The sequence below is a fragment of the Aplidium turbinatum genome, chromosome 16, assembly GCF_918807975.1.
Source record: "Aplidium turbinatum chromosome 16, kaAplTurb1.1, whole genome shotgun sequence".
In the NCBI taxonomy this organism is placed as follows: Eukaryota; Metazoa; Chordata; class Ascidiacea; order Aplousobranchia; family Polyclinidae; genus Aplidium; species Aplidium turbinatum.
Window position 1 is genome coordinate 2086780 of NC_137487.1, and position 25634 is coordinate 2112413.

Genomic DNA, 25634 nt, shown 5'->3' on the forward strand with positions numbered 1-25634 from the left:
TTTGGTTGTTTGCATTTCTGCAATCTGGTGTTTTGTTCTGCTTGGCTGAGAAAGGACATTGGCTGCCGACCTCTTTTCCTAATGCTACACTTTGTTTGCAAAAAACTGGATGTTTAAAATTTCCTGTTGTCTTCTAAAGAAATGGCGAGCTGGCGGTAAAATATTTCGTTTCGACCTAAAATTATTCGTTTTGATTTCGTTTCAGAGCAAAAATCTTTAAGAAGGATTTCGTTTCGACTTGAAAAACTTCGTTTCGAACAGCCCTAACATCAACCACTGCACGCGATGCAACTATGTGCTCACAACCAAGCACAAGCTATCGGTAAGATGCAAGAGGCGATAATGACGCCTTTATCACAACATTGGGTGGTCCGGTAAAATTATTATCCACCCCGTTTGAAAGATTAGCAATGAAACGGCGATAACTTTGAAGCTGCAGTTGGCAGCAAACACAAACGGCCTCAAAACTAGACTTTTATATGAACATAGCTTGAAGATATCTCGCTCAAACCTGTTTTGGCGTGGGGATGCCCCACATGATGTTCAAATATCATGATGTCATTTTCTTCACAAACCCCTGCATGACCATCGTGATATGAAGCAATGCGACGGCGCCGGCCTTCCCAGCGAATGACGTGAAATTGAAACGGCCCTGTAGACCATGGGTTATCAAAATTGGTGGGTTGGTGCACATAACAAGTAGATTACCATGGCAACAGCGGATGCTTGGAACAAAGAAAATATATATTTGGCAACACTGATACACATCGCAAAACGGCAAATTGTTAGACAAGAAATTTCAAGCATAATTTTAGATCAACAAGCACCAAAGGCTACAAGAAAGTGTTGCGACCGTGCCATATTTTAAACTGATTGTCATGCTTTGGTATCATGCACGTTATAACATCTGCGTTTTGTCGCTTCCACCTTTTTCTAGACCTGTGCTATATTTGGCATACATTGTTTTTCGTTGTGATGGTCAGAAATAAAAACAAACTGAATTGAAAATAGTTATTCACAGCTGAACATGGGGGTCGTAGAAGTGAACTGATCACAGACGCTGCGTGGCACAAACCAACAATAAACAACATGTCAGTGGCAAGGGTTTGTTCAGTTAAGTATGGCATGAGGGAACTGGCCTTGCCCACGAATGCCCGCAGTGGCAGCCAATCACGCCAATTGGAAATGAATAATGTAACATATTTCACGTATGACATTTCTTGGTGTTGCCAAGATGGCGTTCGTACATCAGCTCAGGCATGGATGAATTGTATGTACACAAGATCTAGTAGGCTACACGTAGGCTACACAAGATACCGAATACAATGTCAGTAATCTTCAAGATCAAGACATAACTTTCAAGGCAACCCCCACGAGGTCTTATATTAGACTGATGGCTTCTGCCAGATAAACGATTTGAAGTCTTAAGATTTGTTGAATGCAACAAGCATTTAAATACAGTGGAATATCGCTATGCTGACATTTCTCTATAGCGACAACTTTTTAGAAAGTCCCTTCAGGTAAATTAGATTACATTGCACGAGACAGCGTGTTACAGTTTACGTGACGCTTGACAAGGGACAGACGTACAGTATAGTCAAACACGTTTGCCCTAGCCGACAAATTGGCCCTTTTTTGCATTTATTCAATATCTGCAGACGTTAGATCAGTTTAAAAAGGTGTGGATTTACTGACTGCGTAGTTTTGCACCATCGTAATTACAGTGGCACGGCTCCCACCCTAAAACACCAATTAAACAACATACGTCCCAAGCAACAAAGCAAATACTGACGTCACAATCTCTTATACAACATTGGGCAGTCGACGGCGAATCTCGAAACTTATTTTGATATTTCAAAGTACAAAACAACAACGTATATAATGTCATCAAGAAAATAGAAAACAAGGTTTCATAAAAAACAAAATACCCGAACACCTATCATTTCTATACGAAAAACAGATAATGAGGAATGCACAATTTCTTATTCGTCAAATTTATAAAATAAAACTGACAAGTGACAAGTAAATCGTTGCATCTGGTAGCTGCATTGTTGGCGATCGGTGAAGCCAACAAAAGCAAACAGTAGGGGAGATGTGGGACCAATGACCCATTTTGCACACTTTGGCCACAATTTTTTAAAGTTTGACTCTCAGAATCACCAAAAAAATTGTCAGCAAACTCATCTACCTACATGCCAAAAACCAAATAAATATCTGGAAATTTTATCCTCCAAAACTGAAATTATAAAAAGTGAAAAAGTGGGTCATTGGTCCCACACGTGTGGGACCGATGACCCACCCTTGTGGGACCTTTGACCCACCCTCACAATCGAGTCTAAAATCACACAATACTTTCAGGTTTTAAGCTTTGTTTTTGATTTTTCACAAAACTACAAAGAAAACAATACGAAAAACGAAATTTCAAGTCTAGCATCAGAAAAGTGTTCATTTATGCACTCTCAAAACAAAGTCACAATGCATCATTAAATGTCATGGCAGGATAAACCTTCGTTAAATCGCATAACTCCAGAAAGCCTTTTTGTAGCTGCTACCTGTGTAGGTTTGGCAAGAATGCACACAATTTCTGAGCGCTTCACAGACGCAAGATCCTCAATCTCAGGAAACACAAAAGCATTTTTAATTTTGACGCTCCTCTTCAAAAAAGAAATCTCAAAATCTCCATCCTCATCAGGACCATTCAGCAACAGACCAGCAAACTTCTTACATCTTCCTTCACTGGAGTACACTTTCACTAGCGCATAGCAACCAGCTTCAATAATTCCATCACTCTGGTTTGGCGAAGTCGTCGTGACATTATCAAATGATAGAAGCTCATCCGCTGATTCAGAATCGTCGTTCAAATTTAATGGAAGCGCATTATCGTCACTGCTGCTACTTGATGGAAAACGACGACGAATCAGCTTTCGCTTGCTTGGCTTTGGTTTGCGCTTGGTTGGAGCTTTACGCTTGGAGGCTTCGTTCTGCTGCGCTCGCTCCTTTTCAGGTGTAGAGGTGAGGATTGACGATCGGACTTTCCTCTTCCCAGATCTCTTGTGCCTAAAGCCACTCTTGGCAAAGGATTTATTTGCAGAAGAAGGCTTGAATCAGAAGAATGGTTGAACGCTGATGATGTTGAAGCCCCCACATTCACTTGAGACTGATCGGATGAGCTGGCCCCAAGGTTGACATTTTCTTCATTTACCGGAGAAGCATGAAGGACCGGTAAATCAAATTCAGCCTCTTTATCATTCTCCAAGGGAATGTCCGTCACATTCGAAGCAAGGAAATCATCTTCAGCGAAAAACGTCGCAATTGAATATTGGGCATATTTCAGTTTTTGTAAATCCCGAAATAATGTTTTCCACGCTAAAGGATTTTAAATACGCCTTCCCAGCCATTTTGCAAACATCGTAAATTTTTATCGGAGTGTTCGAGTTTGCTGTCATAAATGAATCACAAAACGATGCATAAAATCGTTTGAAGAGGCTGTACACTGAGACATCTAATGGTTGGAGCTTGTGGCTGCAATGAGGAGGAAATGTGATAATAGACAAACCATTTTCCCTCGCCAAGTCAATGACTTGCAGAGACACGTGGCTGCTGTGGTTGTCCATGAAGAGCAGGCCTGGGTTCTTTTTAGAAACGTTCATAAAACTGATAAAGTGTGTCAACACTTTTATGAACAGGTCATGATTCATCCAGCCTGAACGATTCGCTAGACCCAAACTTTGGTTTGGTGCTCCTTCAATGATGCGCACCGTATAGTTCACCCTCGGAAAAATAAATGCTGGAGGCAAAGCACTCCCAAGTGCATTGACACATGCACACATTGTTACGGTTTCCTCTCTTTCAGCAGATGTTATGCGCCCTACTTGCTTCATGCCTTTTGGCGCGAGAACTTGCCTTGGCTTCTGCACCGTTGAGATACCAGTCTCATCCAAATTCCATATATTTTGGGGTGCAATACTTCCCTTTGCTTGGTACAGGTCTCTTATGTTGTTAAAAAACAGTCTCACGTTTTCTTGATTGAAACTCATTGTCCGAGCAATGCTGGTAGCTTCCGGTTGTCGCAGGCTGATGCAATCTACTCGGCGACGAAAACCTTTGAGCCAATCTTCACCAGCTGCTTTGTTTTTCACCCAGCCACGAGGAAGAACTTTTTCCTTTTTTTTCGCAAACAAATATGCCAGCTCCTTTAATTGTTGTTTAGTCAATCCATGAAACATTTGAGATGACAGAACTGCATAATTGGACAACGCTGCCTCTTCTTCCCTTGTAAACACCTATGAAGGAAAAGACAATGCTTTTGCTATAGGCTAAATTTGAGCTGTTATTTGTTTTTGTGTTTCACCTACCTTCAGGGTGAGGGTTAGGAAATTGGTCATAAAAAATAAGTTAGGAATAGAATTGGGGTTCGGCCTGCCTGGGATTACTACAACTCCAACTCTAATTCTAGCCCAAATACCCAATTTAACCCTGACCGTAGAGGTAGATGGCATGTCTTGCAACTTTAGGTCTAAATATTCACAATATTGCAGGCTATGAACTCTCCATAACATTGAAAAACCTCATCATGCAAACATGTCAAACAATTTTAAACTGACATCGGCTACAAATATCTGCATAGCATGATCCTACATCAGGCTACTGTTATTCAATAAAAAGTAGGCTATATTTAAAAGGCATCAACTAACCTGTTTTGTAACAAAAGAATGTTTATCAATGGTATTGCAATTTTCATGCCTTGCTTTTCTGACATAATGGCGCAAAGTGTTTCTATCAATATTGTTTTCTTTGGCAGCTTTTCTTAAACTGACATTATGTTCCAATACTTCCTTCAAAGCATTGTTCAACTCTTCTTGGGTAAACAAAGAATATTTATTTTTGCACAGCTTAAAAGTATATTGAAGCTAAAAACAAATAAAACAATGTTGAGGGACCCTTGACCCACCTGGTGGCAAGCATGGGTCAAAGGTCCCACATCTGCTCCATCTTGGCATTCATGCAATGGTTAAAAAACTGGTCCAAATTTTAACCTAAAACCAATGCAGTTCTATTACCCAATCCATGGTGCAAAGCCTGAACTAAAAAAAGTATTTAAAAACGTTCTCTTTTAATTCGAAAATAAAAAATGAATGCGCCCAAAAAAACTTACTTTTTCCCTGAAAAAACGACTTCTGCCTCATAAAATCAAACTATCAAGTCTGAGTTGACCAAAACACATGTGCTTGCTAAAGAAGAAATCTCGACACCATAACAACAAAAAAGAGAACAAAACGTCCACAGGATGGCGAAATTGAGCCTATGGTCATTGGTCCCACCATGCTCATTGGTCCCACATCTCCCCTACAAGCCGTTACAAAATCAGTCAAGCGTGATATGAATTGCATGGCAGACTATTTCCTGATTGCACAGTACAAGGTTACATAGTACATCAAATAAGCGTAGGTAAGCTTGCCGGAGTAGGGGGAAAACAGTCCAGACACAGCACCAACCAGATCAAACCTCCCGCAACAAAGCACGGTTGAAAGCATCACAACTTAAATTATAGTAACGATGTGGACACGCAGGGATTGCCAGCTTCTTCAGGCTGATGGAAGCTCTCTACGCGGGGGCGCTGTCATCCGGTGTGGTAGGGCCGGGTTCACCTTTAAAGGAGAGTGCAAGCTTTCGACTTTGATCCTGCAAGAGGAACCTGCTAGGCTCCCGTCAATCATCGATAACAGTCAAGATGATCTCGATTTGAAACGGAGATCATCTTTGCTCAATGAACCACACCCCGTCACCGCAACCACACAGCCATCAATACAAAGCCCGCAAACAGCCACGAGATTTGTATTGATAGGTTTGTGTTGGGACAACAAGGGTCATGTCAGTGACACGATGGTTAAGTATCTTTGAACAATCTCTACCAAAAAGAAACTAATCGTAGTATTGCGCAATCAACCGCACACAGACAGTCCGACTCACCTTGCAGCCTCATGCGGGCAAAATCTTCGAATACAATGTCATCGCCGGAGGGAGCCTTCGCATCGCTGCAATACACGCAGCAGCTGTTAGTTACAGCCCACACCGATTCAATTCCACTTTTCAGTACAAAATGGTTTTGATGTTTGGGATTAACAGATCTTGGCGTTCAGATCAAGAAAAAATAATTCTTAACTTTTTCTGACGGTGCGTATAGAAGAAAAACATCTCCAAAGTTGTTCTAAACCAGGGTTGGTAGATAAAAACAATTGTATTTTTTATATAAAAATAATTGTCAGAAACATTTTCAATATACAGTTATGCAAATGTTGTTGTGGACGGAAAGAACAAAAATATTTTTAGAGAACATTAAGATCCACTATTCTCAAATATCAAACCTGCTTTTGTACTCAAAAGTGCAATTGGACCGGTCTGGGCTCTGTAACGCTCATATCATACTATTATGCAACATTTCTCAAATGATTCACGGGAGCCGGCCATGGGAGCTCGCTTCGTCACTGATCTTGATTTTGAAAAGCATTCCAACAGAAGACAGGACTTCAAGCTGGTAAGTGTTCACTGACTTGTGCACAACAGTTACCTGGTAGCACGACACTAACAAGCTGATATGAAATAAGGAAATGTCTTAACCGGGCACTTGCAACATATGACGTACTTGCAACCCACAGGTTCCTTATCTCCTCCTCCTTCCTGGGACTTGGTGGTTTGTTTCTCCTCCTTGGGTGGCGAGGAAGGATCATCTTCGACCGGCTTGGGGTGCATCAGGGTGAAGGGGAGTTCAACAAACGCCTCCCTGTCGGTGAAGAGAGGTTCAAACAAATCATGACGTCAGTGCAATCAATCGCGTCGAAGGTGGTCGCTTGCATGGCACAAAGCCAGCAGGCTTCCACTTTGTGGCTTCAAGCTTAGAATAAAGTTGCCAGCGCAGAAACAATCGCAATAGCGAAGTGAGGTCGTAGGAAGTAGTCACTCTCAATCTTTTCAACAAGAAATTTGTAAGTTTTAAAATGCATTCTTTGGGTACTAGTTGAAGTTACAAATGGATCGTCGTGCTTGAAGTGCACTCCTTGAAAGACAAAAACTTCCACAATGCTACACCGTAATTAAAGTTGAGCGAACAATCAGTCAGTTTGAAAACGCGACCACCTAACCCCGATAAGGATCCAAGCGCGAGTTTCACTTTCACTTTGTACTGAACGATGATGCCGATGTTCTCTTTGTCGGCTCCTTCCTTGACGATCGTGCTCGACGCCAGGTTAGTGTCCTCATGCTTCAGCTTCCCGTCCAATGCCAGGCCACGCTTCTCCTTGTTGTTGGCCAGGAGGGGGCAGATTTGGTAGACCTTGCATAGATTCGAACTCGGTGATACATGGTCGCTAAATAGAATGGTTTCATAAGAACCAGTTAGTTGGCAATCCTGCATAAACGGCCGCAACATCACTTCAATGAATCTAAAGCCGCAAGATAAATTGAAGTGCTATAGGGACATAGCCGAAAAGCAGTAAAAGCTATGCAGACATTTTTAGTTGCCCAACAGTATCTTAATCCTGCCATCATACGGCTAGCCGACTGTCCAACCCGAGTGAGCAATGCAAGTGAGTGAAAGTTACGATGACATACAGCTTGGCGGCACAGAGGTAAAATTTCACACCAAATGAAAGCAAAGCCCAAAGATATATTTACACAAACCAGTTATGACGGCAGGTAAAATGGTCACTTTCTAAAAGAATCACTTCACTTACTCTGCCTCCACAGAAGCGACCTGGCATTTGTACTGGGCGTTCGAAAACAAACAGATGTCAGTGAACTGTCGAACGGATACTTTAACTTTTTTGACGGTTTTTGAAGAATTGTTTGTAATTTGAACGTTGACATTGATGGCCTCGCCGTGGTAGTAAAGCTGGAATCAGTGTTACAAATACGTCACGCAAGCAATATTGGTTGGGTTTCAATAATTCATGAAACAGAACGCTGTAGTTATGAAACAGAGGAAGAATAGCAAAACAAAATAAATGAAACACCATAACCTTTTCTTCTTTGCCTGCTTCATATAAATACACGACCGCCTATATTTTAACCGTAAGTAATTACTAGCGGTGGGATGGCGCAACGGATAAGGCGTTGGCTTTCCAATTATGCAATCCTGGTTCGACTCCCGGCTTCAGCTGGTTGTTGAAAAACACCGCTCACCTCTACCCAGGGTGTAATAAATTGGGTGGGCGTAGTTGCTGAAGTAAAGGCGGCCGAGAGAAAGGAACTGGCCACCCTACTCTCCTTAGTGCCGAAGGCTTAGTATAATGAGAACCTTATCTTCTCATTCCCCAAAGCTCAGTACCTGAGTATGGGACCTTTACCTTTACTTTAATTACTAGTTCACTGAGTCCATTCCTATCAGTTAGCACAGTATTTGGATTTATTCGTTGTTTCAAGTTATCGAACCTAGACAAGTGTACGGCATAACATCGACACGACTAATGTTCGTAGTCGGGCTGCCGCTAGGAAGTGCACGCGTCAGCCAGCACACGGTGGCCGGTGGGCCAGTAGGGGCTACAAATACAATAACGGGCCGCATCGACCCAACAACTCAGTGGACAATGGGCAAATATCACTCACTTCCTTATCCAGTGTGGCCTCCAGGCACAGCTGCTTATCGCTGAGCATAAACTGCTTCTGAAGCTCCGCGGTAGGCTGCGGTCCCTTCGTCTCAGGGGCGTACTGTACTTTCCGTATGGCCAACCGAATGGAGTCCCTGAGAACGGGTGCTTATCAAAACACAAATTCTTTGGTCTGTTACAATCAAATTATCCTTTTAATAAACGCTTGACATAAACGTTAATTCAACGTAAAAGTACGTTTTATACGAATAAAAAGCACCTTGTCATGGAGATAACAGAATGCAGTATTTAGTAAGTTTCATTCATAAGAGTGCAGTTGAATCATGATTCATGAAACATGGAGAAGTTAGAAGAGAGTGAAATACAGTTGGTCAGGGTTGCCCATTAATCATGCAACAGGTCAACGACGCCACCCTCAGGCCAGTATTCACCCAATACGTCATCACAAAGCGGGAAATGCCAAGAATAGAAATGGGAGGCGTCTGTTCGATCAGTTGGCGTACTGCGGTGAAACCAACATCGGCACGAAATGAACATCATGTTAGGGTCATACAATGCGCCGATGACTACATCTGAACAGAAGACTTGGCATGCTCGGAGGCAGAGACGGAAATTGGCTTCCTTGCCACCCCGCCCACTTACTTGATCGAAATTTCACCAACCATCATAAGCATGCATACAACAAAAAAAATAAAGCGTCTGCTAGCAATGATTGGACTCGCCGTAGCAAAAGCGACCAAACGTGTGTTTTAATTGTGGTCGTGTATGCCAGGTTGCCATCAACAACACCAGTGCAATAATAGGCTAACACTAAAACAGTGGAAACTTATAGGTTGCCGCGAGTTAATATATTATTGAGTGGAAACACAAGATAACTGGAACAAAAAAACAGAGTTAAAACATCTTATTTCAGTAGTCCATGAGAACGAAACGAGCGATAGAGAGGCGACAAGGAGATGCCAGGCAGGATGGGGAGCATGGAAGAAAATAACAGGAGTCACGTGTGACAGAAAGATGTCAGAAAAACTGAAAGGGAAACTTTATAAAACGATGGTAAGACCAGCAATGCTGTATGGAATGCAGGCGGTGGCCCTGACGAGAACACAGGAAGGGAAAATGCAAGTGGAAGAAATGAAAATGCTGCGATGGTCTCTGGGGTTGTCAAAGCAGGATAGAGCAAGAAATGAATTTATTAGTAAACGAATGCAAGCCAGAGAGCTGAAAGATAAGCTGAGAGAGACACGTCTTAAATGGTTGGGTCACGTAGTAACGAGAGACGAAGATTATGTCGGAAGAAGAATGAGACAATTGGAAGTTGGGAAACGAAAGCAAAGAAGACTGAAATGATGCTGCTAACAGAGTGATGTGGAGGACTGGAATCTGTACCGGTGACCCCACTTGAGCGGAAATAAAGCCAGAAGAAAAATAGCCCGCACGGGGAGATGGAAGTGGGGGGTACACAGTATCGGCAATATATATGCCCTCGCAACATTGAACCTCACCGCTTGTTTGTTTTATTCTTATCGTCCGCTTCTGTGCAGTAAGTTCTCAGCTCGTAGTCCACACCGCATGCCCTCCCTGTTTCCGTGGGGGCAGGTTGGAGGGCTACTGAACACGGGGAATCTTTAGGGATCTGCGTAGATTATCCAATTGAAGACAATGGTAAACCAGAGCAAATAATTGAGAATATTTAAGTTTCCCAAGAACCATCGAAAAAACCACTATAATAGTTGCACCACAAATGAGTGGTGTGGTTACTGCGCACTCTCTCCAACGAAGAGTTGCTTCATCATCAGTGCAAAACTAGTGATGGAAAAACCTCCGGCCACTTTTTTGTAACTCCAGCTCCGGGCCGGAAGTGATAGTGGCTAATTTGAAATCCACCCACACGTTTATTCCTGAATGGATCCTTTCATAGGACCCTAAACATTGCCTTGCTGTGTCTTCGGCAGGACACTTAAAGGCATGCCTGAAGGTGGACACGAAGATTGGCTTCCTTGCCTTCCCGTCCACTTAATCTAAATCTTCAATCACCAGATGTAAGCCTGGATACGACAAACAAAACATTGCCACGAGGCACTTTTAGAGCACTTGGTGAGAGTGGAATACAACCACTCGGTTGGAACATTGATTAAATAAAGCAGATATTACCAAAGGCCGGAGTTGCAATTCTCTGACTGGAATATCCTGCGGCCAAAATGTTGCCTCCAGTGCATCACTATGCAAAGCCAAAATTTATTCATGTTTGTGAAGGAATTATATCGCTTTCCACTGAAAAATAACGTTGTCTAACTGATTTCTATTCATTGGTGGGTTGGTACATCGCACAGAAGTTTTGCAATTTACTTGATTGGTGGTACAAAACTTAAAGATTGCGAGTAGAAGGTTGCACATGGCTCGAAGCTGCAGGTTTTTGTCTAACTCTCTTCAGGAGCTAACGTCAGAATAAAATAAATCAAAATGTGAAGTATTAGCAGTAAAATAAAAACAAACTGTAAATTTGGCTGATCAGAATAATTCAAATGAACGAAAGAGCTTTAAGACATAAACAAATTCTTTTTGGAAGCATAAGACTGGATCGAGAGTTTCGATAAAGATTGCTTCCAGTGCTGCCAAGTGGAACGAGGAACGGCCTTCAGCAAGAATTAAAAACGTTTCAAGTTTAGAGTTTAAAGTATATTCTTCGTTGTCCAGCAGGTGTTGTCCAACTGCAGAGTCACTAGATAATAGATATATGTTTGTCATTTACAGTTTCACTTGGTTGGGTTCTGGTTGTATTGTTTCCTTTTCTAAGTATTTATGGGACATATTGTTTGACGCACGATTTCAGCTTCGAGCTATGTACAACCTTCGTCGTCGGCTCCACCTCGAGTCCGAGCATTGGTTTTATCTTCAAGTCATATGTGGCTTTGGATGGTGATGTCGTATGTGGCTTTGGAAGCCCAGTCTATGATGGGAAAGACGTGGGAAAAAGTCACATTGTCGCAATCTCCTATTTCAATGACTGCTCCATCTTCAAGCCACCTAACGGAGTGGAAGGTCTGCGTGTCATGGATGATGAAACCAAAGACTGGCTGCTCTCTAATATTAGCCTTCCAGTGTAGTCGGGAAACATCGTGAATCTGGGGTGGTAAATAGGATAGACTCTCGAGCCCAGAGGCTCACACGACGACGACGATTTGAAATTAACTTCCAGTCAGAAGCAGTTCAATCATTGTAAATAAGTTTGATTTTTTAAGGAAGGAGCAAATCAACATTTGGTTTCAATTTAAGTCAATGGCTGAGTGGTCAAGAAAACAACCAAAAGATTCAAAAACAAAGCGATAAAGTTAAAAATATTCTAGTCAGTTGCTGGGTTGATGATTGAAAGTGTACAGGTAATCCAACTTCCCACGACATGCGGTAGTTGATTATTTTGTATTTAACAAATTATTTGATTAATATGAAGAAGTCAACTAACTTCAACACAGAAGGGATAGGCGTTCGCTCCCAGCTTCTTCATCAATTTTTCTTGCAACATCGTTTTCGGAACCTTGTTTTCATCACTCAGAGGAGGAAATATCTAACAATCAAAAGAACCAACAGTTTACTAGTCGACTTGTACAAGCCTGGCATACAAGGAGTAGTAAAACACTAAGTTATTAAGCTTCTTAATAACTTGATACAATGCAAATTAAGTAACGTGATATAATATACAAAGCTTCCCTGCTTAATACTGCTTCCACTTTCTTGCTGGAGCAGACGTGGGCAAACAGAGCCGGCAAGCCCAAATCCGTCCTCATCTATTGCCAGCTAAACACTCTCTGTTCACTATCACACTCGCATGACCAGCCTGTCAAACTTTGACAATGTTTTGGCCTCCTAGTCGAAAAGCTTTGCCCATCCCTGTTATGAAGCCTATCTAAAATCTAAACCAATAAGTGTGTGTGATATAACAATCGAAGTTGCAAGTGTTCTCCTTTACGTTCATAATGTTTATAGTGCAATTATTACACGTAGAGTATCGCAGTGGCATGAACACAATGTGTTGCTTTCATAAATTCTTTTAAATAAACCGCAGTGGCAGAGTTATCAAACATGAAAGTAACACGACACTAGCCAGCTTCAAGGGGGGTTCAATAATTCCAAAATGGTTTCCAAAGTACATCGTAACAAGGTTACAACACCTGTATGGTAGTTGTGAAGAAATCTTTTCTGAACGTCAAACCCAACACATCCAGATCTTCACGCCCATACCGAAAGGCGCATAGCAGCTGCACAGTCACTGCAAAACAACGTAATAGAAGCAACCGAAAGCAACAGCAATATTACCAAGCAGTATAACACACTATTGAATTTCCAATTATGGAAAAAAAACGCGGCTGTTCTATCGATCTTTCTCAGAAACCAGTTATATTCTTTCTGAGCTATGATCTTCTACGTGGTGATTAAAACCGCACGGTCAAAAAGTCGTCCAGGTAGGCGTATCATACTTTCTGCAAATCCTGACGTCTTATGAAGTCATAAATCACTCGTTGAAACTCCATTCGTAACGCCAAATGAAAGTATGGGTTTGAAATAGAGTATTGATATCAGGATTGTCGGTATTTTACCCGACCCAATAACCCAGTGTGGTTTTAAAAAAACAAAAAAAAAACATAAAAAACCCAGAGCATCATATTTTGTGCAGTTTTTATTAAAAAATTGAAAAAATAAACAAAAACACTACAAGGCACTTAAAACAAACTTCAAATTAGGACTTTAGGATGTGATTGTGAAGGAAATTTCCAAGGATAAATTGAAAACACAGTGGATATTTCTGCACAGTGCACAGAAATCAAGTAATGCCACTGTGTACTACACTAAAACTCAATTATGCAAGAAGGCCTCATAGTTCAACAGCCCTAGTGCATTATTTTATTCATGTATGCCAGCATGTACTGTGAGTGAGAGGCACTTCATTGGTAAAAAGTGGCTTTTGAGGTGAAGTAAGCATGAATCTACCTTTTTTGGAACTTATTTAAATAAAACCAAAAAAAGAACATCCGTACGCGGTGTCACAGGAGTAGGCGAATTAAATTGTTGACGACTTGGCTAAGTCATATGTTTGTAACATGTACCATGTTTTAAATAACATGTACCATGTTTTAAATAACATGTGTTACTTCGGATTATTATATTTTTTTCTTCAGTTTTTAAAAGGCACAAAAATTCACATCTTATATAAACAGGCTACTGCTAAAACTATGCGACTTCCATAAACTCGAGTATACGAGGGTGTTTGAGACTGATGTTTGTTTGACCTTGGCAGCAGCTACATTGCGGCGGAAGAGAATGTGTTTATAAATAAGGAAACTATCAGACATTCCATGCAGCTTCCAAATTAAAAAATAACAGTTTCGTGTTTTTGAAGAATTTTTATTCCAAGATAACACCAGCACAAGAGTCCATCACGATAATTTAGCCCTTAAGCTTCCAGCAGCTATGGCCGCCAAGAAGTCGTTAAATCGCTTCCTAAAGTTCCGCGCCGGTCGGCCATATTTGGTCGCCGGCTTCCAGAAGCTAAAATTTCTCCACTACGTTCCTAGACAACAAAATTTGTCATGTTTACATTCATTCAACGTCTGCAAACGGTATTGCAAACTATTTTCTCCGTTCGCGTTTGGACGCGAAACTTTTTCTCTTCACTCGCAACTCCTTTTCACAAACAAGGCGAAGTCCCTCACCCGCCGACGAGAAATATTGCTGATAAACGTTTCGCAAAAAGTATGAGCGACAATATGTAAAACCTCAAGGACGAGCTCTACATCCACTTGGGAGGCAGTGCATATAAATTAGTATAAATTAATTTAATTTAAATATTTAAAAACACAAATTTTTACGATTTTTTAATGTTTTGGTTGGCGAGCGCCAGAATCTGGACGCCGGAAAGAAGCTCTGGTAGGCCATACTTGGTCGCCGGAAAAACTAAGGAGCTTAGAGGCCTGGGATATTCCTTTTCCAGGAGAGAAGGCCGCACTTACATAAACATGTGTTTTCATTTTTATTTGAGTGGAAGCTATTGTCACATCAGCCGATTTTCTTTCGATATCCAGGTTTACAATCTTACGAGGTGAGGTCACAATGCAACAAGTCTTACTTCGGGCTTGACGTGACTATTTTTCTGTGACACAATCTTCCACAAACGTAGCAAACCCTGGCGTCACAACAAGTTTTCGCACCCTCAAACAGGTTGTTACCAAACAACTTGATTCTTCATGTTTTCGTAAAGATTGCGCCCCATTTGTCAGGGATGAGGTTGTGGCTGATAAAGAACAACTGAGAAGTGTCAACTATACACATTGTTTTATTTTGTGTATATTGAAGATGGCAACAATAGGGAGAGATGGAGGAGTTGCTGCAGACAACTGGTCAACCCTGATGCTTCGGGATGAAGACCAGGCTTCCTTGAAGCAAAACGGATGATGATAATTCTTGTTTTAAAAATAAAAAGTATGCGATCCTTCAAGAGTGGTAACGATAGCGTCATCCTCTGCAGCCTCCTCCACGTGAGGAGGATGTATTTTTGGTAAGTGGAAATCTCGTATCCGGCTTTGTTAAAAGCTGGTGTCTGCTTAATTCGTAGCTCTTCTAGAGTCGCAATGTAAGCAACTAGCCTACTGTATGAAGCCAGCATTTAAATATTCTTGATGCATCAGCAGCATTTGGCATATCGGCAGCCGTGGCCGAGTGGTTAGCGCGTTGGGCTCGCAGTCGAGAGCCTGCATGTTCGACTCCAGCCACCCGCACTTGCTGTTGTTTCTCTGGGCAAGAAACTTTACGATAATTGCCTCTACCCAGTGATCGATTTCGAGTAATGGGTAGTACCAAATTTAAGTCATAAGTAGAGTAGACAACCGGAAACAGACATTGCCGTCGGCTGCAGCGTGGGTCAGGTGTATGTCGGAAGGCGTACACCGATGCATAGCGCTCAAGTCCGCTTTCCCGCAATGCAGGATAAAGATAAACAAACAAACAAACAAACAATTTGAATGTACACGGAAGTCTTTCGGTCGAGGGAAATGTCTAATTGTCTATCCATCTTCAGTTTAATAAATTAAACTATAAAGAGCCATCCCAAGTCGATGAGATATCGCATTAGATCAACAATCAACATTCAAGAGTTGGCAATGTCATTCATTCTTTCAAACAAAATGGCTCTCGAATTAGAATTGTCAAAACTTATTGATCTACACACAGCTTGTAAACAATCGTCTACCTACCTATTCGATCTTCAATATATTCTGGGTCAATGAGAACAACTCCATCTGCAATACATTCATGTAACACAGCTCAATATTTTCCAAAGAGCATCCCATATATATATAAAGTATATTAAAGCAACAGGAGTATCCCAGTAACAACATGACGATTTCATATGAGGTAGTTATATTTAGCACATGTTCCTTGCTAATATTCGAATAAGAGATGAAAATAAAATCTATTTACTTCGTTACACTTGCGGCATTGTATGATACTGTAGTGGAGGTACATGATAAAGTCATTAAAGAAGGATTGAAACAAAAAAAATAATTTTTATTTGAAAAAACAAACAATCTGTGTTGTTGAGTACAAATTTGGTGAAAAAGTCTTTAAACCTTACCAATAGGATCAGTATGCGTCATATGATCGACGTAATCACGCTTCCCCAAGTATGTAGTAATCTGCAAAATATCGTAAGACTACTTTAATATTGTATTGCAAAAGTGAAAAGATTTTTGTGACAAGGAACCAGACCAAACCAACACCACTTAGTGAAATAGACCTGTATTATACAAGCTCTTCAAAACGCAGCGGCTTTGAATAAAGTGCTAACAAAGTTTGTAGGCTACATGGTTTGAACAACACGTGTCTAACCAGCTTTGATAGCAAATACACAAACAAAACTTTGTTATAAACAGTAAAGCAATAGAAAGCTGGCAACATTTTAAAATAGAAAAACAGCTGAGATCTATTTAGACCAGTGGTGTTCAACCTTTGTGGTGGAACGGAACCCAATGAAACATTCCAAAAGCTCGAGGAATCGGAGGAACCCCTGTTCAATAATTTAATTGCCTTATGCAAAAAACATCATTTGATGAATGAAATTAAACTAAAATACTCATGTTCAGATTTATTTATTTACAATAAAAATATATATAAAGCTTTGGTAGAGAGTTTGCTTTGTTGAACCATAGAGAAATAAAACATAGTAACTTTAGCGGGTTTAGCATAATTTATTTCACACAAAATATAACATAATTAAATAAAATAAACTCAAACGTTTTCGACACGTACGTGTGTCCTCATCAGGAAAACTGTAACGACACTCTGGACTGAAAGCACAAACTGAACAAATGATACGAGAATGATTGCGAGTAAATTATGCGGTGGGAAACAGATCACGTGAGGTGTAGACTACAGACCATGGCGCCCTCTAGTAGAGGCCACGTCATCGCGCGTACTTCAAACTGACTGACGGCCGATTGTGAACTTAATCAGTTGGGAGGAAGATGTTTCATCTATAGTCTATTCGTTATGCTAAGGTTCTAGTTTTACTGAACTTATTTTTTATTTTTCCCTTAACTTGTTCACTAACTATGCATCTTTGCCAGAAAGTAGAAGTTTAGTTAGCCTACAACTTACAAACTTTATGAAAAGCTGAAGCAGTTACAGTTATGCAGCTTAGTTTAACAAAATTAGGTATAAGCTACAATGTTTTCGTTTCAAGGAACTTCTATCTGTTCATGAAGTCATTGGTTACACAGAAAATTCACAACAAACTGCCATTACCAATCTATGTTTCCTTTAAGTTTCTGCCCAGTTTCCTTGAAGCATGTTGTGGGTAAAGTAGGCAGAAAATTGTATTTCTTCCAGGTTTATTAAAGTTGGCAAATAGAGTAGGCCTATTTAATAAATCTCCATTTATATATTCAGTTGTATGCAATGTTACTTACTACTGGTAAGTTAGTTTAACAGCTTCAGTCAATTTTGAATGTTGATACTAAATGTTTACCTGTAGGCCTACTTTATATTACAAATCTTCATGTGTTTTTTTGCTTGCCAGCAACATGTCTTCTGTCCACTCACCATTTTCTTATAGATAACATAAGATATCAATATTCACAAAAATTACTTCACTGATATTACATTTATTTTCTTAAATACCAGTACCAAAGCTAATCTTTGTAGAACGGAATGTAATGTTATTAATTTGTGTGGATTACTTACTGTATAATATAGATAGCTAACAAATCTTAACTAACTTAAATACAACAATTTTTAATAGATTGACTGCCCAGTTTCAACAACTATTTAGTTTTGTAGCATCTTTATTTAATACATGCATGATGGGGAATCTTTATTTGTTATGCTTTGATTTATTTCTCGAAATGTTTTGATTTTTGCAATACATACATCTTGAGAATTCATGATCCGCATGTCAGTACAAAGTAGTTAACATGTATGGTTTGATATTATTTAGATTTACTAATCTGATTAATTTGCATGAAAGATAATTCCTCTGTTTTAAAAAATGCTTTAAAAACCCATCCGAAACTGAAACATCTTCCTGTTGCAAGTACAGCAAATTTTATCAAAATTTTTATTAAATTATGGAAGATTCTTAATGTCAGAAGACTTGGTACTGATGTGAGATTTAACGATCCAACTAGGGCAGTGATTCGGTCACCCGATGAGTGATGACCCAAGGCTACAGTTTTTGCTAGATGTTGCAAACATGGCAGAAAAAATGAAGAAAATTGGCTCAGTCAGAATTCGTCAGTTAACGGCAGATACTGTCAACTTCCTGTATCTTATATATGCCATGGTTTTGTAGATCTAGCAAAGTATTTACTTTCATGTGGAAATGATTTTGTAATCTTTGGCTGGTTTACAACAGACCCATTAGAAAAGTGCTTCAGTAAACTTCGACATGGGGTCTGGAGGTACCTATTTCATTACTGCTCAGTCAGTTTTAGAAAAGGTAAGAATTCAACACGCGAAGCTCTCATTGTAATTAGATTTAAAGTTTGATGTTGCCGAAGGTCATGCTTGTGCTGCTTGTAATCGTGATCTTGTAGAAAGTGAGCTTGAAGTTTTGGATAGCTTATGTGCTTTGGAAGGGAAAGTTTCAGAAGAGGTTTTAATTGCAATGGTTTATATTGCTGGGTATGTTGAGTTGAAGAATGGATGTGCTATTGCAGAAGACACATACTTCTATTATGAAAGATTTGGTTCATATGTTGATAAATTAAATCGAGGTGGTCTGACACGTCTGAAAGATAGTGTTGTACCGGAATGGCCCGTTTCAGTGAGTCCGATTCGGTTAGTCCGATTCGGTGAGTCCGATCCCTTAACGGGGGATTTTTTCAATTTTTTTTTCTAAATTATGAGGTACCGTAGCCTAATTATCATTGCCGTTTTAGGGTTAGGGGTTAGAAGTTAGGAACTCACCGAATCAGACTCACCGAATAGTAGCAGACCCGTGTTGTACAGTGGTGTGTATTTTGTTACATCTTTTTTACAAGTGTTGTTGGTGAAATGTGTCGAAAATTTATTTCCTGTAACTTTCTATCCATATCTGAACGACATTGCTTTTTCATGACATTGTCTCATTGTCGCACATTGGCTAATGTATTTTTAAAGAACTATGCCCTGTTGCGGTCTCCCAGATGCTCAAAAGAAAAGTGCATTGAATGTGCTAAAACTTTTATAGAATATAGTCTATACATGCTGATAGCTAAAGGCATAATGCTTCTTTGAATCTTTATTTAGCTGATCTGATGTTATAAAAATGCCTTGTAGTTTATTTGTATATTTTTCCAGGTAAGCTTTTACTTTCCATGCAATTTTTAATGTTTTTAAACAACATTTGTACTGTATCTATTTAGTAAGTGTCACAATCAATGTGCAAAGCCTCGCGTCGGGCTGCTTTGCGTCTTGACAGCATGTGCTGTTTTCAATATGGAATTCTTGAGCGGTATGTTATTATCGGTCAATGACCAGTAGTAACCTCTAATTGTGAAGTCGTTGTTCTGCAACGGAATTCTAGATCATTCTGTATCTGGAACGCTCTGTTGTTTTCACAATTGCCAATATCGTTTGTGATGATGTCACAAGGTTGTTTACGAATGGACCTCTGATTACGAAATCTGTATTATGTAACAGTCCTCTACTCCTACGTGACATTCTTTAGACTTCTTTAAACTTGCTTGTTTATGCCGCTCAATGCTACGTCACCGACGATGAGTTCGTGTGATGCAACACTACGTAACCTTCTCGAAGTTACTAGACCGAACAAACCTTTTATAAATAGTGGTGTAATTTGCGTAATGGATTATTATTATTATGAGTTGATTATGAGAGTTGTGCTATGAGTTGTGGATTGATAGTTGATGCAGAAATTATTGGTGATTGAGACTTGAAGTAATTGAATACAAGTAGATGAGAATTGGTGCTGATATAAATTGTGTTCGAAATTAGAGTTATTTGAGAAGCCGTTCGTTAAAGTTCTTCAAGAAGTCAGATTATCATTTCACTAGTAGAATTATTCGACATTTAATTGACTGCTTTTCGGTTTGACCCATTAAACTACGTCATTGAATCTTTCCAAGTCTTTTTCCTGGTAAGAAATAGAAAGAAATCGTGACAGTAAGTATTTTCTACTTCGTTATACAGTGCATTTATCAGTAGTAATCATTCACTATCTAAAATTAACCACTTCTATAGTTCTATTGTAGTAAATCACAATATAATTGTGATTCATTTGACTTTCTCTCCTACTCGTTCATTTTGTAAAATTACAGCTTTATATTCTATTTAACCTTATTGCTTTTCCATTTTAGGCACTCACTCTAGGGCTAGGCAGACTGGCTTCATTGATTAATTTATTGACTGTTGATATTTGAAGAGTTGAGCTTAAAGTGTTGAAGCATAGCTCTGTCTGTCAGATGAATATGAAAACAGAATTTCACCATTTATAAGTGAGTATATGGCAGAAGAACATCGCACTATCAATGGTATGAACTACAGAGACCAACGCCGATCCTGATCAACCAACACCAGGTGCCTCTCCCTCCATCAACTGATGACTCAGAGATAACCATGTATCAGATTCAGAGGGTGAACACTGACTCAGTTTGATGTGACCAGAACTGCTTACATGCTTATTGTTTTGTGTATATGTCTAAACTCAAAACTATTCTTGGTTTCTCTCTCTCTCTCTTGGATAAAATTACCAGCAGGCATATTTTTGTTTACTAGTTTCTACTGCTCTAATCTCACTGTATTTTCTGATTGTATAGGAGAGTTGGATGTAATATTTGTCTAGAAGGCCAACACATAAGATCTTTTGCAGCGCGATCTAACGAATGGTATAGTTTGAGCAACCTCCGGCTCACCTGCATTATACTGTGAAGGCATGATTCAATTGAAAACTATTGATCAGCACGATTTTGTTTAAATTGCTGTTAATGTTGCATGGAAATTAGTTGCAGATATGTATGATGCTCAATACTTTATTTCTACCATGTTTAAATTTTTCTGTGCTTTTATACTGTTAATGGTTTTATATTTTATGCATCCAGTACTTGAATTTTTTGAATTACAGTACGTATTGTTTAAAGTCAATAGGGAAAATGCAGAAAACTGATTCGTAAAAATTGTGGTCTATCAACATTATGCAGCGATTCCACTGTCATTTGCTTACCTAAACTACTAAAACTGCTGTTATTACTAAATGCTATTTGTAATAGGCTACAGTAAAACATATGACGATCAACTTATATCCATGTGATATTGTTTGTATATATATTAAATACAATAATTAATAAATTTTGACGAAACATCACCTAACTATCAATAACGTTCCAGGAAAGTGACAAAATCGTGCTTTTTTACATAAAGCATATAGGCCGTCAGTCAGATCTCGTGCTTGCACGATGCGTTGGCCTCTATTATAGCTCGCCGTGCTACAGGCATTGGACAAAACAATTAGAACACACACAAAAGGAACGATGAGCCACAGGATCTCTCAACCGGCAGTTATTCGCCTGTGGCTCATCGTTCCTTTTGTGTGTGTTCTAATTGTTTTGTCCAATGCCTGTAGTCTACACCTCATGTGATCTGTTTCCCACCGCATAATTTACTCGCAATCATTCTCGTATCATTTGTTCAGTTTGTGCTTTCAGTCCAGAGTGTCGTTACAGTTACAGTGCATAGTCAAATATATCTTACGATTTTTCATTTTATGTATTGCAGATTTAATTCCTGATGAGGACACACGTACGTGTCGAAAACGTTTGAGTTTATTTTATTTAATTATGTTATATTTTGTGTGAAATAAAGTATGCTAAACCCGCTAAAGTTGCTATGTTTTATTTCTCAAAAATATATATAAACTGTAAAAAACTATATTTATTCTCATAAAAAATTCAATGAGAAATTTGAGCCTGGTGTCTCTTGCAGAAGTCTTTAATATTGGGTTGTGTTTGACAGACACACACGAAGTTCATCTTCCGCAGACAGCAATTGTGCTCGCCTCTTGTGCTTGATGACTATATTTAAACAATATGCATATATTTGAATACAAGCTGAAGATGCTATTACTATAGCGAAATCGATTCTTAACTTAATAAATTACACTAAGAGGTTAGATTGTTGTGCAAATGCTAGCATTTGATGAATGCAAATTAGCAGTACCACATAATAATAAAATAGACTCTTGGATTTGAATGTAAACTTGTGGAACCCCTAGACTTACTGGTGGAACCTTTGGGTTCCGCGGACCCCTGGTTGAAAACCACTGATTTAGACCTTGTGCCTGTTTATGTTCGCACAGTTTGTTAAATAATATTTCATTCATAAAACAAACGAAAAATAGTTGAACGGATATTGCAGGGGAAGTTGTATAAGGAGTAAAGATGGAAGTTGCACTAGTCTGGAAAGCAGAGAAGCATGGAAAGAGCATATGGAAAACGAAATGAATGGAGATAGCACCTTGGCAGATCACATCACCCACTGCACAATTGACCACAGGCCAAGCAGCGGTACTGAGGCAGGTTGGTTGAATTGACAAAACAAACAACTACTTGAAGCTTTCCCTAACACATTGGACCACCAAAGGACACAAATTTTGTAAAATACAACCTGACCAATGTGAGGAAAATGGTTGAAAAGCACTGGTTTAATGAGTTATATACTGAAAACCTGAATATTTCAACCAACCTTTCCATTGGTACTGCTCTTCTTGTAGACCCTGCAAATTATTCCAGATATTACAAATCATCAATAAAAAGTTTATCAGTAATAAAAACAAATGCAATGTAGCACAAGAAAATGAAACTGCAACAGCACAATCTACAAGCCCACAACCTCAATGCTCAGACCATAGCAGACACTTAGCAATTTCCAGACAGGGAACCACATTGTGATAATTAGGTTTTGAAGCACTGTGGTGCCAGGTAATCTCAAGGTTATTCCAAGTAAATTTCATGCCTGATTGCTTCATTGTTTCAGTATATTTCACACATCGCAACTTTTTGTTTATTTTTATTGTTCAACACCAACTTTTGGGAGGTGGTGTACAAGTCTTCGCCCTGGTTAAAAATATTACAAACTCAACATTGAAATCAACCAAAAATATAACGTGAAACTATTTTACATATTTGCTTTACTGTTCATAGACTTCATCCTATATTCAGTTCAGTTTATTGTTTTGTTGGCGATAAACAAACAAGAAGTACATACAAATTGAGTGACTATCAGCACAATGTCTAGATATGTCTTGATCAATTTCAATTTGTGACGTATAGGCATAGGCGTCGAAATAGGGTGGGCCGGGTGGGCGGCGCCCACCCTGTCGTGAAACGAGGGTGGGCAAAATATGTTTCGCCCACCTTGTGTTTCATTTATGAAGTGTTGGTTACAATTATTTTCGTTTTTGTTAAACGCTGAATTATCCAACCAATTCAAGCCTTAAAGCAGCTGGTGGCCATGGCCGCCAAGTAGTGCTTGAATGACCGCTGGTGCTACCTCCTCAGGAGGCCAATTTGGCCGCCAGTTTCTTCTAGCTAATTATTTAATTTCCCAATAAAATGGTCGTGGACTGTCGAAAATATCTAGTATCAAAGAGTGACGCAGAATTAGGTCAGCGCGTAGTAATCACCACTGTGACTTCAACAACACTAAGTAATCATTTTAGCAGTGTTGCAAGTTTAATTCTATTTACTAAGTGTTATCGTTATTTGTATTTTGGCCTCCAAGCACGCAGATTTGGCCGCCGAGAAGGAGCTCTCGGTAAGCCACGATGGCTGCCGGAAAAAAACACGAATTTTAAGGCCTGCACTTCTTGTTTTACGCTGTGTCTCTCGCGAGGTATCCGACAGAACAAAGGAATTCCCCAACAATGCTGCGTTGAAAAAAAAGCGGTACTCACTGCATTGTTGTTGCTACAACTGCCACACGCTGGCAATTCCTGGTGAGAGAAAGCAACGTTTGATCTTTTCTCAGAATGGTCTCACTTTCGTTACGTCACAATCAAACTTCAGTTCTGGGTCAGCGTAAAAGGGAATATGAATATGACATCATCATAATGAACAATGAACATGGCAATAAAATAATCGATACAAACTAAACACGTACTGAAACAATCGCTTTTTACAAATCTTTCCTTACAAACTTGTTGCTGGGTATAAATTGGGGCACCGCGCGATGTTGTCATTTCATTATTGAAAAGTTAAATATGAAGCAAAGTCAAACATCTATTCGCGCATTCTTAAAACCAGCTTCCAAAAGGCGTCGAGATGATAACGCTGAAGAAACCACGTCCAACACGAATGAACGTAGAGATGACATTGATGAAGAAAGCAATGCCTCAAGGATGGACAGTGGTGAAGTCAATGTCTCAGGCAATGCACCGGTAGTTGTGGAAGACAGCATGAGCTATGGATCTCTACCTGCTCCATTTGACATTAGCTTGCTGCTGGATCAGCTTCCGGCTCGGGTAGGTTCCGTCAGCACAGTCAGCGGTCACCTGTCCGAACATTTTGCGGCAAATCCAAAGGCGCCACAAGATAACAGGTCACGCGCTTTGTAGGTCGCAAAGGAAAACATAAAAGAAGTTTGTTTAGTTTAGCAGCGCTCATAAGATCGCAAGAAAGCAAACATCAAACCTATTAAAGCTTAATTGCTGCAGCGACGCTAAACGCAGTCTTTGTGAGAAAGACTAACCATTGCGAATTTGCGAACATACACATTCAATGAAATCTGTTTGAAAACTCTCGCCCACCCAGAATTCTTCTCTTCTAAGAAAAAATCGATGCCTATGTGTATAGGCTATTCATGTTAACATAGCATTTATGACCAGGGTGGAGACTTGTACACCAGCTCCAACGTTTGTTTGGAAAGCATCCAACAAGTTGAAAGCAAAATGTCAATCAGTTTGGAAATAAATGTTGTTATTAATTTAATATATCATCACCAAGTACCCAGTAAAACACATTTTACTTGAAATAGTGCTGAAACTACCTGGTGCCACAGACAGTGCAGCAGTGCCTAAGTACCGTATCTCGGAGTCACAGTAAGTGTGCCTACCTGTCAGGTTCCCAAGTGTCTGAGCCTAAAAGCCGTGCTCCGCAATCTACTACTGTGCATGGTCATGCCTGTTGTTAAATGTCAAAAATATTCATTCAACAATCTAATGACCTTTGATTGTGACTTACCGAGTTCCAGATGACATTTCAACTGTAAAAGCTTAGGCTACTTAATAAATTAAAAAACAGTTAAAGTTTTCAAATTGGATTATGTTTCAACATTTAAAATTAAAAAAAGACCTAAAAATAAGTTTTAAAATGTTCAGAAAAATTTGAAGCATGACACTAACAAACCACAGGGTTTGGGATTTCAATGTAATAAAACGACTGATACATTTAAGGAGCTAAGTTGGTTCAATTACATAGATTTTAGTTCAATTACAACACAATCAAAATTTGTAATTACATTGTTCTAAATTTTTCAACTTACAATTACAGTCGA

The 25634-nt window shown here is 39.5% G+C and overlaps 1 protein-coding gene across 1 annotated transcript; it reads right to left on the reverse strand.

Moving 5' to 3' along the window:
• Window positions 1–723: 723 nt before the first annotated feature.
• Window positions 724–25412, reverse strand: LOC145785345 (beta-arrestin-1-like). The gene is made up of 13 exons (XM_082597004.1): window positions 25322–25412; window positions 22827–22857; window positions 16225–16285; window positions 15845–15889; window positions 12770–12867; window positions 12064–12165; window positions 10106–10236; window positions 8602–8737; window positions 7731–7888; window positions 7140–7364; window positions 6644–6781; window positions 5971–6035; window positions 724–5648 (listed from the first exon to the last, which is right to left on the reverse strand). Exons 1-13 carry the CDS (start codon window positions 25336–25338, stop codon window positions 5605–5607), a joined length of 1251 nt encoding a protein of 416 aa, XP_082453130.1. The 5' UTR covers window positions 25339–25412; the 3' UTR covers window positions 724–5604.
• Between the last annotated feature and the right edge of the window lie 222 nt (window positions 25413–25634).

Bases quoted from the DNA above. Each gene is read 5' to 3' on its own strand.
- LOC145785345 (XM_082597004.1), bottom strand. The intron at 12,166-12,769 runs GTGTTGTAACCT...TTTGATTGTTAG, and splicing joins TCTTCACAACTACCATACAG to ATATTTCCTCCTCTGAGTGA. The intron at 5,649-5,970 runs GTGAGTCGGACT...TCTCCTTTAAAG, and splicing joins TGCCCGCATGAGGCTGCAAG to GTGAACCCGGCCCTACCACA.